Source organism: Hemicordylus capensis, chromosome 2 (assembly GCF_027244095.1).
Source record: "Hemicordylus capensis ecotype Gifberg chromosome 2, rHemCap1.1.pri, whole genome shotgun sequence".
Classification (NCBI taxonomy): domain Eukaryota; kingdom Metazoa; phylum Chordata; class Lepidosauria; order Squamata; family Cordylidae; genus Hemicordylus; species Hemicordylus capensis.
In genome coordinates this window covers 226797142-226817037 of record NC_069658.1, presented here as the reverse complement: position 1 = coordinate 226817037, position 19896 = coordinate 226797142, and the positions used below count along the sequence as shown (strand labels likewise).

Sequence of the window (19896 nt, the reverse complement as noted above, 5' to 3'; positions counted from 1 at the left end):
TGTCTTAATTCTCTGTTGTGAGCCACCCAGAGAATAATTTTTTTGGGGGGTGGCTAACAAAGTTTATTATTATAAGTCCAAAATAAAATATTTCATAATCCATTTTGGGGGGGGGGGAAACAAAGTCCTTTTCAGTGCCAACATCCCACTGCTGGGGAGTATGCAGGAGTCATTGGAAGTCCAAGTGCTCTATGTGTTTTCACCACTTTCAACTTAAACTACGTTATAAGTACAACTTCAATTGCTTCTCCTTTGCCTATTGATATAACCATGGTTAGCCAAATTGAGTGTGATGTAACTTTGCTTTCTAGAAAGAGAAGCCAGTAAAAACAGGTTCCACAGAAGCACTATAGTCGTTGCCGTGCATGGTTTTCATGCTCTTGATTCCTGGATTATGTTAAATTAGCCAACCATGGATAGCTGTTAATGTTAATATTTTTGTTAATATCACATTCTGGGGACACCTTTGCCAACCCTAAGCCTACAGCCCACCAGAACCACACAGTACTCTGGAAGGGCGGGAGAAGGGAAAGGAGTTACTCATTAATTAGTTCATTGTTAGTAAAAAATAACTGGTTTGATCTAAGCCATAGGTTCTTCCCATTAGCTGATAAGGGACAAATGGCATCTCGTAAAGGACAGACAATTTGGGGTGGAAATTGGACACCCAATTTTGGGTGTCCCTGCTAATAAGGGATTCTTGGTAATCCTAGGCGTACATGTGCCCTGATGAGGCATCAGACCACATACATTGATTAAGTGCTGTCAAGTCAGTGTGATCTCTTAGCGACCACATGGATAGATTCTCTCCAGGATGTCCTGTCTTCCACTTGGCCTTTATGGTCTCTCAGTAGTGCACCACATGCGCGCCTCTTATTTAGTATGCAGCTCGCCTAGCGCTGGGAAGCTGCGGTGCCACTCTTGTCTCCTGCAATGAGAAGGGAGGCGCGTGCTGGATGCTGAGGGGGCGAGGAGAAGCGGCGGCAGAGTGTGGCCGAGGGGGAGCGCTGCCCGCCCCCAGCCCTGCACTCTCCTATGGCCCTGGCCCTGCCTGCACCCCGCCGAAGTTGCGTTTCTCCCACCGCCCCCTCGCTGCCATCGGCAGGCAGCAGCGCGGGGCGCGGGAGGGTTAAAAGGAGCTTTCCTCCCTCCTTGCTGGCAGGCCGCCTTCTCCCTGCAGCCGGATTGGTTCTCCTCTGAGTTCTGCCCCCCCCTCCCACCCGCGCCTCGCCATTGAATGCAGTTGAGCCCCTGCGAGGAAGCGGAACTGAATGGGAGGAGGGAATTGTTTGCTGGGCTGCTCTCAAGGAAAGTAGGACAAAACCATAAAGCCCTTATTTGTTCGGGGTTTTTATGTGCGCCTGTGTGAGAGAGATTTGTACCCCTTGCTTAGAAGCCGCTGTGTGTTTCTTTTTCCCGTGTGTGAGAGCACGGGCAGTACCGGTCCGCCTCCACTTGAAAAGCCTGCATTTGTGTGTTTGCGTTTCTTCCCTCCCAGCTCGAAAACCTGTATATGTGTTTTGCAATTTGAAAGCCAGTGTGTTTGTGTCTCTTCCTCACTTCCCTCCTCCCCTGATTTGGAACTGCTTATGTGGGAGAAAGACACCCCCCCCCACACACACACGCTTGAAATCGCCCTTTGTGTGCATGTTCCCCACCCCTCTGTCTGTGTGTGGGAGTGTGAGAAAGAGAGAGAGAGCTTGTAAGAAAAACCCTCCCCACCCCAACAATGTGCCTTCTGGTGAGGAAATTAATCACAACAAAAGTATTACAAGCTTTAAAAAGAATAGAAGTAAAAAAATGCTCTTAACAAACTAGATCCGTTCCCCCCATCCTCCTTGTCTTTGGATTTACCATGTGCTGGTTGATGGGTCTGAAGATACTAAACTGCTTAGTATCTGAAAATAATAAGAACATCATTCTCTGTTGATATGTGTGTTTGTGTTTTCTCTCTGTGTGTGATTTCTTTGTGTATGGGGGTGGGTGGGTTTCTCCCCCCACCCCATTTTTGAGTTAGTCTCTGTGTGCCTTTCTCGAGAGATATTTTCTTTTCTCCCTCATTTGGAAGCCACGGGGGTGGGTCTGGTTTTCTTTTTTTTAAATTTTCGATTTTGCTAGAGCAACAGGAAAGACCAAGTGTTTGGATGCTGGGAATTGTGTGCAATCTTTATTCGTGTAGTAATGATTAATGCGCCCAACACTTTTAAGCTGTAAGCTTGCTTCAGGGTCATTTATCTAATAATCTTATAGCAGATCTTTATTTAAAAAGAGGACTGTGAGACTCTTTTTAAACAGAGATTTCCTATAAGATGGTTTGATACTTTTCAGACAGAGAACTATTTTCTCATTCCTTTTTGCCACTCTGTGGATTCTTGTTGTAGAAAAAGCTGTGTCTATCTTTAAGAGGAACCTAGGAAGCTGACTTCTACTGAGTCTGACCATTGATCTATCTAGGGCAGTATTGTCTAAACCAGGCCTGCTCAACTTTGCACACACACACACCCCGCCAGCTTTTTGGACAACAACTCCCATAAGCCCCAGCCACAGTGGCCAATAGCTAGGGATTATGGGAGTTGTAGGTCAACATGTGCAGGAGGCCTGAAGTTGAGCAACTCTGGTCTAAACTGACTGGCAACAGCTCTCCAAGTTTTCAGGCAGGAGTTTTTCTCAATCCTACCCAAAGATACCAGGGATTGAACCTGGGACCTTTTGCATGCAAAGCAAAGGCTCTGCTACTGATTACGGGCTGTCCCATCTGGCATTTTGGTACTAGAACCTGCACCTTGAAGCCAGTCAGGTGACAGATTGCAAATAAACCCTAGCAGGGAGTGAAGTGCAATGCTAAAGTCCTATGAGTAAAGGACAGAAGCCTTCTCATCCGCTTTCTTTCCCTCACAGATAGTGGGATCTCATTGCTGCTGTCCCTGACGCCATCTCTTGGATTGTCTCCTCTCTGGGGTGGAGTGGAAGTGGCCACAATGCAGGCTGATCCGGTAAGGGAAGTGTGCAAGGAACAGCTTGAAGGCTGCTCCCCTCTTTGTAGAACCTCCATGACCTTGCCCAGGGATGATCCATCTTGCCCAGTATCCCTTTAAGCCAAGAATGTTCTGGCCTAAGTGCAGCCTCGTTTTGGAATGTCATCATGGGGTTCCTGACAGGGAGAGGCCAGGTCCCTTGCTACCCAGCTCAGCGCAGAGTGTTTTCCCGCTGCACACCCCGCCCTGCCGCTCAGCTGGCCGAGGCACATATGTAGCGGCCATTTGAGGGGTTGGCCTGGCAAAGTTGTTTTTTTTTAAAAAAAAAAATCAGGTTGGCCTCTAAAATGGCCACTGTGCATCACCTAGCTGAGTTGTGGGGTTGTGGGAAGACTCTCACAGAGCAGGACAGCAGTAGGAGGGGTGGGGCAGAGTGGCAGCGGTGGGGATTTATTAATTTTTAGCCTGCTTTCATTAAGAAAAGTAAGCTTATGAGATCACCCAGCTGTATGTATGTGTGTGTGTCCCCAGCAACTTTGCAATGCCTGGACCTATTTGAACCAAATTTGGTACAATAGTAGGGACACCTCAATGGCATAGCTTCTGATGATGTCATCCACCCCGATTCAAGATGGCGGATGTATAAACATTTGAGGCGCAAGTGGGCTAACTTGTGAACCAGCTAATCAATTTGAACCAAATTTGCTACAGCTGAAGGGACACATAGGGACCCCTCAAGGGTGTAGTTTGTTATGATGTCATCCACCCCAATTCATTCATTCATTCATTCATTCATTCGATTTCTATACTGCTCTTCCAAAAAATGGCTCAGGGCTGTTTACATAGAGAAATAATAAATAAATAAGATGGATCCCTGTCGTCCCCAAAGTGCTCACAATCTAAAAAGTAACACAAGATAGACACTAGCAACAGTCACTGGAGGTACTGTGCTGGGGGTGGATAGGGCCAGTTACTCTCCCCCTGCTAAATAAAGAGAACCACCACATTAAAAGGTGCCTCTCTGCCAAGTTAGCAGGGGTAATTCAAGATGGTGGATGCGTACATGTTTGAGGCTCAAGTGGGCTAACTTGTGAAGGTGGTAATTATCAATTAAGATTATAGTGAAAGGAAAATAGGCAGATTAGTTTTTACTATAATTTTTTGTTGAAGGTACAATCTGCTTCCTCAGTGCCCTTCCCCACCTCATCCCAGCCATGAGCTGTCATGGTTATTCACTGTGGGGGATGGGGGTGGTTGTGCCTGTGCCTGTGTCCCCCCAAGATTTGGTACCCTAGGCAAACAACTAGGTCTGCCCAGAGCACAGGCAGGCCCTAACCCTGCTCCTGTCCCAAGGGAAGATCTGGCTGCCCTATTGTCCAATGGCTTAAGACTCAGCATGCTCAGGAGGACTGCCTGAAGCAAACCGTCCCATCACAAACCCTGGGTTGCCAGTCAATGAGGTTGTTCTCATAACTAACCCTACCCAGGTAGGGCAGTGCTGGTTTTAAGAACCGCTAGGGTCGCTCCTGATCCAGGCACTCCTTCACTGTCTCGACTGGGTGCCTCCTACCTCACTGCCTAGTCATATGGGCACGCAATTTGCTGGTAGCCCCTTCTGGGGCTGAACATTCCTCTGCTCATGTGGTGGGATTGTGGGATTCTTGGCAGCTGGGCTACCTTCCCACCCCACCGATCGTGGGCATGCAAAGCAGTGTAGCTCAGAAACAGCTGAGGTCCATTTATTTATTTATTTATTTATTGAATTCCCTACCCTCCCAAACTTATGTCTCTGGGTGGCTAACAACAATTAAAACACATAAAATGTTTAAAAAGTTAAACATATAACACATATAAAAGTTAAAACAAAACAATAATTTTAAAAATCAACAAACAGTATTTCTTAATTAGAAACCTGAGAAGGCTTGGGTTAAAAAAAAAAGGGTTTTCAAATGTTTTTTAAAAATAGCAAGAGATGGGGAGGATCGTATCTCAGCAGGGAGCTCATTCCACAATCTCGGGGCAGCAATCGAGAAGGCCCTTCTTTGTGTAACCACCAAACGAGTTGGCAGTAACTGGAGACGGATCTCCTCAGATGACCTCAATGGGCGGTGGGGTTCATAGCGAAGAAGACGCTAAGCTGTTTAGGGCTTTGAGTTATAACTAGCACTTTGTATTTTGTCTGGAAACCTATCAGCAGCCAGTGTAACTCGATCAGCAAAGGAGTAATGTGGTCTCTCCGAGATGACTCAGAGACCAACCTGGCTGCCGCATGCTGAACCAACTGAAGTTTCCGGACTACGTACAAAGGCAGCCTCATGTAGAGTGTATTACAGAAGTCCAGTCTGGAGGTTACCAACAAATGTACCACTGTTTTGAGGTCATTGATCTCGAGAAACAGGCGCAGCTGGCGTATCAGCCGGAGCTGATAGAAAGCACCCCTGGCCACCGCCTCAACCTGAGAAACCAAGGAGAGGTGTGGATCCAGGAGTACTCCCAGACTGCGAACCTGTTCCTTTTGGGGAAGTGTGACCCCATCTAGAACAGGTAGAGCAAAATCATCTCTAGAATTCTGACCCTGCACGATAAGTACCTCCATCTTACCTGGATTCAGCTTCAGTTTATTCTCCCTCATCCAGCCCATTACTGCTTCCAGGCAGGCATTTAGGGAGGATATGCCAGCTCCTGAAGAAGTTGACATGGAGAAGTAGATCTGGGTGTCATCAGCATACTGGTAACACCCAGCTCCAGATCCCCTGATGATCTCTCCCAGAGGTTTCATGTAGATGTTGAAAAGCATTGGAGAGAGTATGGAGCCTTGAGGGACACCATACTTAAGCTCAGATTTTGAAGAGCAACAATCTCCAATCGACACCATCTGGAATCTGTCTGAGAGGTAGAAGCGGAACCACTGTAAAACAGCCTCCAACCTCCTCAGACGCTCCAGAAGGATACTGTGGTCGATAGTATCGAAAGCCGCCGAGAGGTCCAAAAGGACCAACAGAGTCACACTTCCTTTGTCAGTTGCCAATTGGAGATCATCCATCAGGTGACCAAGGCAGTCTCCACCCCATAGCCCGACTGAAAACCAGTTTGAAAAGGGTCTAGATAATCAGTTTCTTCCAAGACTGCCTGGAGCTGAGAGGCCACCACCCTCTCAATTACCTTGCCCAGCCATGGGAGGTTGGAGACAGCCCTATAATTGCTCAACTCTGAGGGATCTAATGCAAGCTTCTTAATAAGAGGTCTAATAATTGCCTCCTTAAGACAAGGAGGCATCCTGCCCTCCCTCAGAGAAGCATTTATGATTTCTACCAGGTCGCCTACAACAACCTCCCTGCTAGATAGAATAAGCCATGTTGGACAAGAGTCAAGAGAACAGGTGGTAGGCCTCACCGCTCCAAGCAGCTTGTCCACATCCTCAGGAGTCACAAACTGAAATTGATCTAGTCAAATCGTATAAGAGGAATTATTAGACACCTCCAGTTCAGACATCAAATTAATTGTGGAGTCTCCATCTAGGCCAGCCTGAATCCGAGAGATTTTGTCTGTGAAAAATTCATTAAACACATCACAGCAGGTGACTGATGCTTCCAAATTCTGGTTCAAGGGAGGGGGGCAGATACTAGCCCCCTCACAACCCTGAACAACTCCGCCGGACGTGAACTCGCAGAAGCAATACGGGCAGAAAAGAATTGCTTCTTTGCCGCACGTATCGCCTGAGCATAGATCTTTAAGCATGCTCTATGTTGTGATCTGTCGGATTCGAGTCAAGTCTTTCTCCACTTGCGCTCCAGTCGCCTACCTTGCCGCTTCAGCCCCCGTAGATCTTCCGTATACCAAGGGGCCAATTTTGAAGTGGGTCGGAGGCGACGTTTAGGAGCAATCGTGTCTACTGCCCTGGTGAGCAAGTTGTTCCAATTCTCAACCAGGGCATCAACAGGATCACCAGCAAAACCAACATTAAATCCTTCCACGGCTTCTTGGAATCCTGCTGGATCCAATAACCTCTTCAGGCGTACTATTCTAATAGGTTCCTTGCCCCTGCGGAGGTGGGAAGTGGTTGTAATCCCAACCTTAACCAGATGGTGGTCCCTCCATGACAATGGGGAAATCACAGGAGTCCACACCTACGGAACACCACCCTGATCAGAGTAAAAGACCAAATCAAGCGTGTGACCTGCAGTGTGTGTCAGTCCGGAGATCACTTGGGATAGGCCTATAGTTGTCATGGCCACTATGAATTCCTGAGCTGCCCTGGATAGATTGGTCCCGAAACAAACATTGAAGTCCGTGAGCTCAGTAAGGGACTCAGTTGGGCAGTGGGACGATCGGTACACCAACTAAAGTCCCAATCTATCACTGGTCCCCAAACTTAAGTACACACATTCAATATGGTCCGATACCCTAACAGAGACCCTGGTAAGGGAGATGTTATCCTTATAGACCACAGCCACTCCACCTTCCCGCCCACGTCCCCTCACCTGCTCCTCTACAGAATATCCTGGAGGCAGAAGCTGGGACCAAACTGGACCACTAGCTTCCCCCAACCAAGGCTCAGTAATACATACCAGGTCGGCCCCTTCATACATAATCAAATCTTGGATGAGCTCTGGCTTATTTTGGATCGACCGGGCATTGCAGAGGAGCAAGGTGAGGCTATGTGGGTTGTTGGCAATGCTCCCCAAGGTCAAATAGCTGGCAGGACAGCCGGAAGGGGAGACAGCTATTAAATTTCTGATTACCATTCCCCTGGAATGGCCTGCTGACCTGCCAACATTACTTCTTCTGTTCCCCACCACCAGAGGAATAGCTGCCCCACATTCAATGAAGGCGCCCCCTGTCTCCCCATCTCCAGGCAGACCCAAATACATTACCCAATCTCAGTGACGAAGCCGGCACACTTACTGCTACAACTCCTCAAACAGTCAAATGGAATAGAGTGCAGCCCAACCCTCAGCCCTACACCGAAGGCGGGCACCAAAGGCTGGCCCCCTTTGGTGGCCGGTTTTGGTGGCCGCCTGCAGGTTGGCTGAGCTGCCTGCCGCAGCCCTTCCCTTAAATAGCCCCTCCCCGTCCTTCCTCTCACAAAGGACCCTGGGTAGGGCTGATGTGAGCACTCAGTGCCTGCAGGTGTTGAAGCATTGGGGAAGGGAGGATCCTAATTAGGCAGCAGGTCTGTGCTGGGCTCAGTTGGTCCGTCCAGCAAACGAAGGGTGGGGAGGAGTAGCTCCAAAGCTCTCAGCTGTCCGACAAAGGAGGCTTGAGAGTGAAAAGCTACAGCTCACCTCCTCCACAGATATCATGTGGGGGAAGGTAGGTAGACTCCTGCCTCCCTACCCCACCTGAACCGATGGTCATGTGAACAACCTTAGTATTTCCCATTGGCCTGGTGGCTGGACTGTAATGCACACCTTGGCTGATATTTGACATTTGACTCCTCAGTTGACAAGCATGCATCTTGTAGGGAACTGCCCAGTTCATAGTGTGAGCAGAAGTAGGGGGGTGGCAGAGGATGATTTTAAAGCAGGAGATGTTTCCTCCTCCTTTCAGGGTCTGGTGACCTTTGAGGAGGTGGCTGTGGATTTCAGCGAGGAGGAGTGGGCGTTGCTGGATCCAGACCAAAGGGCTCTGCACCGAGAAGTCATGGAAGAGAATTATAGGAATGTGGCCTTTCTGGGTAAGTACCTTTATTCACTATTGCTGAAGGTATGAATTGCTATCAGATACTTCTGTGGAGAAGGGTGGTTGACCCGGGGCCCTGGAGATGCTGTTGCAGACCTGAGCATGAGCTGACCGATGTCTTTTCTGAATAGTACAGAAGGTGGCAACATCAGCCGCATGCAATTATTTTGTTTGTTTGTTTGTTTGTTTGACTTATTTCTATACTGCCCAAAACACAAGTTCTCTGGGTGGTTTACAAGACAATAAAACAACCAATAAATGATTAAAACATTTCAACAATTAAAATTAAATAAAATTTAAAAAGTTAAAACTATTAAAACACAATTAAAACAGTATCCAGTTAAAAGCCTGGAATCGGACTGTCCGGACTCAGGCAGGGCAGCTTGAGGGCATGAGCTGTAATGGGAGCTGTTGACCCAGCAAAGAGGGGATCCAGCTTTGAGGGGAGGAAAAGCAGCCGTTGACGCAGAGAGCAAGAGGCGGTCAGGCTGAATATTTTGCCATCTGGCTGTCTGTCCATTCTGGCTGTGGGAAGAAGAAGGTTTATTACCCTTTTTGGCTGCTTATCTTTTATTGCTTACCTTTAACTGGACTTGATGTGTTGCACTTGGAAACTATGGGTGTGAGGTGTGGCTTTTTCCTCTCCAGCTATTTGAGGGGAGGCAAACGGCATAGAGAGCAAGAGAGCCCTCCTGTAGCTCTTATTGGTTGGTGTTGGGCTGGTTATAATTATGTGTTTGGGCTCTGGTACAAATTAGTGAGTGGAGAGGTGCCTTTGGGGGGTCAGGAGCAGCTATTTCACTAGTGGTGGGGAGTAGAAGATTAGGTATTGGCAGGTTGTTACAGGGAAAGGGACATAGAAATTTAATACTGGAGCTGTTCCTCCTGCTGGCCGTCCTGTCCACTTCTAGGCCTCTGAGTACCTACAGAACTAGGGGTGTGCAATTTGGGTTTTCGGTGATTCGGTTCGGGACCCGAACCGAATCACCCCCGTTCTGTTCTGTGCCCGAATCTGGGCTACCCGAATCACCCCTGATTCGGTTCGGATTTGGATTAAATCCAAATCCAAATAGATTTGGGTAAGAAAGACGGGTCCCAGGGGCAAAATAGTGGGGTGGGGTGGGATGGTAGTGCCCAATGGTTGGAGGCTACCACCCAAATTTCAGGGGAATTGGGCAAAGGGCTGATTTTTGGGGAATTTTTGAAGTTTTAGTGTCTTTGGGGCAGTTTGGGGGCATAGCGTGGGATCTGGGCAAAAAGAGTGGGGTAGGGTGGTAGTGCCTAATGGGTGGAGGCTACCACCCCAATTTCAGAGTGATTGGGCAGAGGGCTGATTTTTGGGGAATTGTTGAAGTTTATGCGTCTTTAAGGTTTTTCCCCATAGAGAAGCATTGAGGTGTCAGCAAATGTATAGCTTCATGCAGGGGGCAAAGGGGTGGCCTAGAACAGTGTGGGGTTGGTGGTAGTGCCAGGTAGGGTCAAGGAAGCTACCTGAATTTTTTCAAAGGATTTGGGCAGAGGGCTGTGCCCGAAGTTTTTTGCACATCCCTATACAGAACTTGACCGTGCTCCTCTGCAATGCCGGCTCGGTTCAAAATAAGACTGAAATCATCCATGACCTCATCCATGATCTCATGAGGAGGGAGCTGACCTGGCTTGGATAACAGAGACTTGGCTAGGGGAGACTAGCGGCCCAGTTTAGGCTCAGCTTCTTCCTACTGGGTGTTCCCCCGATGACTGGGCAGAGAGGCACCTTTTTAACATGGTGATTCTCTTTATTTAGCAGGGGGAGAGTAACTGGCCCTGTTCACCCCCAGCATAATACCTCCAGTGACTGTTACTGGTGTCTATCTTGTGTTTCTTTTTAGATTGTGAGCTCTTTGGGGACAGGGATCCATCTTATTTATTTATTATTTCTCTGTGTAAACCGCCCTGAGCTGTTTTTGGAAGGGCGGTATAGAAATTGAATAAATAATAATACTCGGTTGTGGAGCAAGTATGGGGAAGTGTGTGTGTGTGTGTGTGTGTGTGTAGCGGCTCTGGTCCATAGGAATACCATCTCCTTTACCAGAATCCCTGTGAAAAAGCTGTGAAAATCCCTGTGAAAATGTTGGCCTATACTGAGTGTGTATATCTTGGCCTGGGGACCAGGGATTGATTGGGGATTCTGTTGGTGTACAAAGCATCCTGCAGCCCAACTAACTGAGTCCCTAACTGGGCTGACACTACTGGTTGCAGAGTTGATGTTGGAGTCGCCCAGGCTTTTGGTGTTGTGGGACTTGACTCTTCACTTTGGGACTAGTTAGTCTGCAGCTCAGGAGTTTATAGCGGCCATGACAACTATGGGCCTATCCCAGTTGGTCATAGGGCCAAAACATACAGCTGCTAAAACCCTCAATTTGGTTTTTTGCTCAGATCAGGGTTGTGTTCCATGGGTTGGGGACTCCTAAAGTGTCCCCATTGTTATGGGTGGATCATCATCTGGTCAAGGTTCGCTTCATGGCCACAACCCACCTCTGCAGGGGTGCAGGACCTATTGGGATGGTCTGCCTGAGAAGGATATTGGATCTCAGTTCCGTGTTGGAACTGGTCCCATGGTATGCAGAACAGCTACAACAGCTGAAGCAGCAAGGGAGAAGGTTGGAGTGCAAGTGAAGGAGAATTTGACTTGAATCTGACAAGATTCAACACAAAGTCCATTTAAAGGCTTACACTATGGCAATACGTGCAGTACATAAGAACAGCCCTGCTGGATCAAGCCCAAGGCCTATCTAGTCCAGTGTCCTGTTTCACACAGTGGACCACCAGATGCCTCTGGGGAGCCCACAGGCAAGAGGCGTGAGGGCATGTCCTCTCTTCTGCTGTTGCTCCCCTGCAACTGGTATTGAGAGGCTTCTTGCCTCTGAGGCTGGAGGTGGCCTATAGCCATTGATAGACCTGTCCTCCATGCATTTATCTAAACTCCTCTTCAAGCCATCCAGGCTGTTGGCTGTCACCACATCTTGTGGCAAAGAATCCCATAGGTTGATTATAAGTTGTGTGAAAAAGTGTTTCCTTTTGTTGGTCCTAAATTTCTTGGCAATTAGTTTTTTAGGATGACCCCTGATTCCAGGCTTCCCTCTAAGGGGTGTGTGTGTGTGTGTGTGTGTGTGTGTGTGTGTGTGTATGCACACCAATCCCCGGGCCCCTGTGCATCAGTTTCTGGTGGGTGTGCAGTCTCTGCTGTGCCTGCCACCACCGCCCAACTGCCCAGCATCCAATTTCCCTGGCCAGGAAGGGAAAGGAAGCATTACTCCATTTCCCTCTCTCCCTGGCTGGGCCACTGCTGCCACGCCATCTCTGCCCCCTCCCCCCCAGCTGAGCCTTGGCTGCCACCTCCTTTCCTCCTCTCAGAGGAGGATGGAGGGAAGAGGATGGCCGGCAGTGGCAGCGGCTCGCCACCGGCAGCCCAGAGAGACGGTAAAAAAAAAAAGGTGACAAAAATAATTTCTGGGGGCCTGGAGAGCTTAAAAATAATAAATTGATTCCTGGTGTGTGTGTGGTGCGCACACTGCCTTGATAGTGCCACCCAAAACAAAACTCTTTCCGTTCACTGGTGATAAAAAATAGAGGGAGCACTGCCTGGTTCTAGCGTTATGCAAGAGGGAGAAAAGGTTCTCTCTCTCTCTCCTCGCTCCACATGATGCATAATTTAATAGACCTCTATCATGTCTCCCCTCAGTTGTCTTTTTCTAAACAAAAAAGCCCCAGATGTTGTAGCCTTGCCTCATAAGGAAGGTGCTCTAGGCCCCTGATCATCTTGGTTGCCCTCTTCTGCACCTTTTCCAGTTTTACAATGTTGTTCATATGGCAACCAGAACTATACTCCAAATAGATTTGTTCAGGGGCGTTATGATAATAGCAGTTTATTTTAAACCCCCTTCCTAATTATTCCATTTTCACAGCTGCCGTACACTGAATCAACACTTTCAACGAGCTGTCTACCACAACCCCAAGATCCCTCTCCTGGTTAATTACTGACAGTTCAGACCCCATCAGTGTATAAGTGAAGTTGGGTTTTTTTGCCCCAGTATGCATCACTTTACAATTGCTAACATTAAGCCGCATTTGCTATTTTGTCACCCTCTCCTCCACTTTTGAGAGAGCCTTTTGGAGTTCCTCACAATCTGTTGTGGATTTCACTACCCTAAATAGTTTGGTGTCATCTGCAGATTTGGGCACCTCGTGGCTTACCCCAACTTCTAGATCATATATGAAAACGTTAAAGAGCACTGGTCCCAGTTCAGATCCCTGGAGGACTCCACCTCCTACTTCCCTCAATTTAGAGAACTGTCCATTTATTCTTAGCCTCTGTTTCCTGTCCTTCAACCAGTTACCAATCATGGCATGATTGGTATGAATCTGTCCCCTTATCCCATGACAGCTATATTTTCTCAAGAATTCTCTGCCACGAGACATGGTGACAGCCAACAGCCTGGATGACTTTAATAGGATTTTAGATAAATTCATGGAAGACAGGTCTATCAATGGATACTAGTCTGAGTACTATAGGCCACCTCCATCCTCAGAGGCAAGATACCAGTTGCAGGGAGTACTGTGGGCTTCTCAGGGGCATCAAGTCACTGTGTGAAACAGGATGCTGGAGTAGATGGGCCTTGGGCCTGATCCAGCAGGGCTGTTCTTATGTTTTCAGCAGTGGGGTGGGTTGGAAGCAGGGGCAAGAGTAATGGGACGAGAGGGCACCTTGGCAGCCTTCCTATGCCCCATGGCTTCTTACAAAGCTTGCAAGAAGCATGGGGATTGGTTCTGATAATCTGCTTCTGTGGTGGGATTTATGAAACTGATGTCCAGGAAGACTCAGCACCAACAAAAGCAAGTACTTTTTTACACAGCGCATAATTGGTCTATGGAATTCTCTGCCACCAGATGTGATTATGGCCACTAGCTTAGATGGCTTTAAGCGGGACTTAGATAAATTCATGGAGGACAGGTCTATCAATGGCTACTAGTCTGACAGCCTTCCCTCCTCCTGGTCCCCTGCACCATTTTCAATGCTTTCAAAGGGCAGTTTTGGGCTTAGGGCAAGGCAGTGCTTGTGCCTCACCTCTAGCACCACAATACCTTGGGCTGCCCCTGCTAGGTGTTGTCAATACAGTGATGGTGCCCACCACCAAATGTTTAGGATTCATAAAGAGATGTAAGCGCACAGGTGATGAAAAGGACCCTTTCAGAGTTCTGTACACGAGACACAGGGGAACATAGGAAGCTGCCTCCCACGGTGCCGGGATCTTGGTCCCATCTAGCTAATGCTTGTGGGTCTACTGACTCCTGTCCTCCATCAATATCTGAACTGGTTAATCAATATGTTCTCATTTTCTCTCTCACCTAGTTGTGACCCTTTAGAGCCTGCTCTGCTATTGCAGAACAGCAAAAACAAATACCAAAGCATACCCTCCATGCAGTAGCCTAGCTTCCAAAATGGAATAGGTCCAACCAGGCTTGGGACTAGAGCTCCAATTTGCTCCTTCCCAACCTTGTGACTCATTTCCACCATAGGAAAATAGGAAGCTGCCTTATACTGAGTCAGACCCTGGGTCCATCTAGCTCAGTATTGACAACACTGACTGGCAGCAGCTCACCAAAGTTTCAGGCAGAGAAGTGTCCTCAAACCTACCTGGAGATACCACGGCTGAACTTGGGACTTTCTGCAAGCAGCTAAGTTACAACCCCATTCCCAGGATGGCACCAGGGATGTGGTTGAACTCCTTCAAAAAGTATCAACAGGGAATTCCTCCTGTTAGTTCTCCAGGCAAAGATGGTCCACCAGAGCTACCCAATCCATCTCATGAGTAGCTCATAAACCAGATTGAAATGGGGGCCATGAGCAACACTTGCAGTGGTTCTCCACCGTAGCTAATTGATTAGAGATTCCATTTCTGAACTGCGGTCCTAATCAGGATTCTCTCTTTCTCCTAGCAGGCTATGGACAAGCCCATGACGATAAGAGGGAACCATATGAGGTGCCGCTGAGAACAACTGAGCCTGAAGTGGAGCAAGAAGCTTTTGTGAATCTGGAGGGATCCGGGAGGCAGAAGCAAAGCCAAAAACTAGAGAATGGGAGGAATCAATCCATTGTTTGCCGTGACTTCCATGAGTGGCCTGTCCAACAAAAACATCAGAAGAGAGAGGGAAGGCATGGTGGGGAACCATCCAGTTCTGAATTTAGCTTCAATTCACACTGCAGAGTCGACCCAGGGGAGAAACAAGAAATGTGCAGGGAGTATGGAAAGAACTTCTGTCAGAATTTACAAATTGCACATCAGAGTATCCACACAGGAACGAATGCTGGGAATCCACAGAGATCAAAGACTCAGGATGGCAACCAAACAGGGAACTGGAGTGAAAAATCTGATGTTTGTCAAGATGGAAGTTCCCATGTCATACCAGCCAAACAAGGAAAAAATAATGGAAAGAAAAAGACACTGAGTCAAGGAGGAGGCCTTCGATCACATGGAAGAGATTACACAAGAAGAAGATCGTACAGATGCTCAGACTGTGGTGAGAGCTTTAATCAGACATCGCAACTTCTTACACATCAAAGAATCCACATAGGTTGCAAATCATATGAAGGTGTGGAGTGTGGAAGGAATTTCAGGGACAGTGAAGCCCTTTGTAATTATCAAAAAATCTGCAACAAAAACAAAATACACAAATATTTGGAACATGAAGAGGGATTCAGTCCGAGCCCAAGTCTTGCTTCCCAGCAAACAATCCACACAGGAGAAAAAACAGATAAATGCTTGGAAAGTGGAAAAAGCTTGATTAACAGTGGAAGCTCTACTAAATATCAAAGAATCAACAGATCAGAAAAACTATATAAATGCTTGCAGTGTGAAAAGAGCTTTAGTCAAAGCTCAAACTTTATTAAACACCAAAGAATCCATGAAGGAAGAAAACTATATGCATGTTTGGATTGTGGAAAGAACTTCAGTGGTTCCCTTAGAATTCAAAGAAGAATCCACAGAGGGGAGAAACCATATCAGTGCTCAGAATGCAGAAAAACCTCCAGCCGCCATTCACACCTTACTACTTATCAAAGAATTGACACAAGAGAGAAACCACATCTAGTATGTGGAAAGAGCTTCAGGAAGAGCTCACGCCTTACTGCCCATCAAACAATCCACACAGGAGTAAAACTATATAAATGCTCAGAATGTGCAAAGCACTTCAGAAGGAGTTCACAACTCACTTCTCATCAAAGAATCCACACAGGAGAGAAACCGTATTCATGCACAGACTGTGGAAGGAGCTTCAGGTGGAGTTCACAACTGACATCTCATCAAAGAATCCACACAGGAGAGAAACCATATCCATGTGCAATGTGTGGAAAAAGCTTCAGACAGAGCTCACACCTTACTGTTCATCAAAGAATCCACACAGGAGAGAAACCATATAAATGCTCAGAGTGTGGAAAGAGTTTCCGTGATGGTGCAGGCCTTAGTTCCCATCAAAGAATCCACAGTGAGGAGAAGAGCTATAAATGCTCAAATTGTGGAAGGAGCTTCAGATGGAGTTCGCAACTTACTTCTCATAATAGAATCCACACAGGAGAGAGACCATATCCATGCTCAGTGTGTGTAAAGAGCTTCAGACAGAGCTCACAATTTATTACTCATCAAAGAATCCACACAGGAGAGAAACCATGTCAATGTTTTGAGTGTGGAAAGGGTTTCTGTAATAAAAGTTCCCTTGCTAAACACGAAATAATCCACAGTAGGAAGAAACCATTTACATGTTTTGAGTGTGGCAAGAGCTTCAATCGAAGTGATGCCCTTACTTCCCATCAAAGAATCCACACACAAGAGAAACCATATGCGTGTGTGGAGTGTGGGAAGAACTTCAGTTGCAGTAGATACCTTTCTTCCCATCAAAGAATTCATTCAGGAGAAAAACCATATAAATGCTCAGAGTGTGGAAGGACGTTCAGACAGAGCTCGCACCTTACTACTCATCAAATAATTCATAGTGAGGAGAGGAAATATAAATGCTCAGAGTGTGGGAAAAGCTTCAGCCAGAGTAGATACCTTACGTCACATCAAAGAATCCACACAGGTGAGAAACCATATCCATGCTCAGTGTGTGGAAAGCACTTCAGACAGAGCTCACACCTTACTGCTCATCAAAGAATCCACACAGGGGAGAAACCATATAACTGCACAGTATGTGGAAAGAGCTTTAGCCAGAGGGAAAACCTTACTACCCATAAAAAGATCCACAAAGGGGAGAAGCTATTTACATGTCGGGAGTGTGGAAAGAGTTTCAGTCGCAACGCAGCTCTTGCTATTCATCAAAGAATCCACACAGGAGAGAAACCATATAAATGTTCAGAGTGTGGAAAGAGTTTTAATCGGAGTTCATATCTTACTTACCATCAAAGAATCCACATAGGGGAGAAACTATGTAAATGCTGAGAGTGTGTAAAGAGTTTTGATCAGAACTCAGCTCTTACTAAACATCAAAGAATCTACTCGGGGTGGGGAACAGTACACATATAAATGAATGGAATGCAGAAAGTGCTTCTGGTAGAATTGGAACTTTTATTGGAATTGGAATTCTGCTTCTGGTAGAATTGCAACCATAAAACTGCATAGAAGGGATGCATCATAAACTACTTGGATCATGAAAGAAACATTTATAATACACCAAGCCTTGCTAGACCTCAGTTCCAAAAAGATATAGGGGCTGTTCTAATGAGCAGCCAGTCTGGGCTATGGCAGGTAAGCATGGGCTTGGCTGCCCATGGAAACTGCTAGGAGTTGCGCGGCCCCCGGTGGCACCTCAGCAGCAATCCCAGCTGAGCTGTTAAGTGAGCGAGTGCTCCCTTAACCCTGTTTAACTGATTGTGTGCCAGCTCAGGCTGCTTTCAACAGGCACTGAAACTCTGCAGGTGCCCTCCTGTTACCGCATGGATTCCCACAATGCACTGCACATTTGTGCAGTGGGATTTCTGGGGCCCAGGACAGTGTATCCTGACCCCCGCACCTCCTCACTGTCTGTAAGCCACAGACCGCCTGGGCACGTGATCCACATGCTCAGCAACTCTACATGGATCATCTGGGGGGAAGGCAAGCTTCTGCTACCTTCTCTGCTGCCCACCCTAAAGCCCTCTCACTTGATTGTGAGAAAGGGCTCCTAGTTTATTAACAACTTGAGTTGGGTGTGATATGTTGTCTGTCTTTTTAGCTCCCCCCCATCCCCACTGAAGACTCCATTATCAAGACAGACATCCACAGGCTCAAGCCAATAGCTAACATTTGGGTTCCCTAACTGAGGACTTCATTGTTAGGGAGCTCAGGTATAGTTGGGTCAGTTCTCTTTTAACAGGATGAGCATGTCAGAGTCTCTGGCCTAGTTCACACAATTGTTTGAATCTAGGTTTCATGTGGGTTACCAACTGTGACTGTGTGAATTCATTCCAAGGTGGTTTACCTTCCCAAAATGAATTTGAGATTCCCACCATGGTGTGAGTTCACACAATCACAGTAATGGTCGTAACTGTTGGAGAAATCTCCAGGAGTTTGTTTATTGAGTAGAGGCCACACCATCCATTAAGTTCAAGGTTCATTATCACGACATGGCGGGTGGCTGCATACCCAGTAGACTTGGCAAGAGTGCTTTATACAGTTACAGATCTTAATGCAAACATAGGCCCACCAGTTAGGGGCTTACAGTACACTGTCTGAACCAATCATAATAGAACAAAGTTCCAGCATTATGCAAAGTAAGGATTGTAAAGTTCCCCCCAATCAGGAGAGTATAACATAACCAGTTACCCAATTACAGGGTAATCCTCTCAGGAGAGGAGAGCTGGTCTAGGAGAGGAGAGCAGGTCTTGTGGTAGCAAGCATGACTTGTCCCCATAGCTAAGCAGGGTCTGCCCTGGTTGCATATGAATGGGAGACTTGATGTGTGAGCACTGCAAGATATTCCCCTCAGGGGATGGAGCCGCTCTGGGAAGAGCAGAAGGTTTCAAGTTCCCTCCCTGGCTTCTCCAAGATAGGGCTGAGAGAGATTCCTGCCTGCAACCTTGGAGAAGCCGCTGCCAGTCTGTGAAGACAATACTGAGCTAGATGGACCTATGGTCTGACTTAGTATATGGCAGTTTCCTATGCTCCTATGTAAAGGTCAAACATCAGACCATATTGCTAATAACATTGAGAGTATGCACCAATCACCATTTGCCAGCAGTTAACACTCCAGTCTATATGTTATCCCAATTCCTTCAATTCCCTACAAATATCATATTGATATGTTACCATAGCAACCCTTGCAGCAGTACTGAAGTTCATAACTCACAGGCCTAGCTTAGATACTTGACTAGGCCCGAACCCAAGTCTCAAATAAAGTTTTTCTTCATCATAACCCACATGAAATAAAGTTTTTCTTCATCATAACCCACATGAAACCTAGATTAAACATTTGTGTGAACCAGACCTGTATCAAATTGATGTGCTTAGAAAACCAAAGAAACTCCATGTTTGCCCAGAATACCACATTTTAACCCAGAGTAACCTCAGCCCAGCTCAGGGACATCACGGCCTCTCATGATCAACGTCATTATCTCTCTCCACTAAATTGTATCTAAGAAACTTGGTTCTCACAAGGTTCTCACTGTTCTTTGCTGACAGTTAAGAAAACAGGATTTAACCAAATAAGGAGTAATCACCAGATGAACAATGAATCATTCGCATGCGTACTAGATACTTAGTCCACCATTTTATTGCCATGTATACTATGTCTAGGGTGTCAGCATCCATTTTGTTGATTGTATAAAAGAAAAACCTCAGCTGTAATCAATTCATATTCAATGTAGAGCCATTAGCCCGTTGAATACCTTGCTAAACTGCAGTTGCAATAAAAAGCCTCTAAATGATTCCCACTGAGTCTGTTTGATTGGCTAAAAGGCGGACCCAGGGATGAACCGAATTCACATCAAGATTAATAAATAAAATGATGATTTTGATCCATATCAAAAAAGCAGCCAATGGACCTTAGTTTAGAAAGAAGACTGGTAAGTGGGAGCATGATAGAGGCATATAAAATTATGCACAGTGGCATAAAATGGATAGAGATAGTAGAATCTGGGGTTATTCATTGAAGCTAAATGCTGAGAGATTCAGGACAGGCAAAAAGAAGTACTTTCTTACACCATGGGGCCATTCACACAACCTCTTGAGTG

General features: G+C 46.7%; 1 protein-coding gene across 1 annotated transcript; it reads left to right on the top strand.

Moving 5' to 3' along the window:
* Positions 1-924: 924 nt before the first annotated feature.
* Positions 925-19591, top strand: LOC128347801 (zinc finger protein 678-like). Its single transcript, XM_053302933.1, has 3 exons — positions 925-2993; positions 8526-8652; positions 14634-19591. The coding sequence occupies exons 1-3, from the start codon at positions 2979-2981 to the stop codon at positions 17126-17128; spliced, it is 2637 nt and encodes an 878-aa protein (XP_053158908.1). The 5' UTR covers positions 925-2978; the 3' UTR covers positions 17129-19591.
* Positions 19592-19896: the final 305 nt, after the last annotated feature.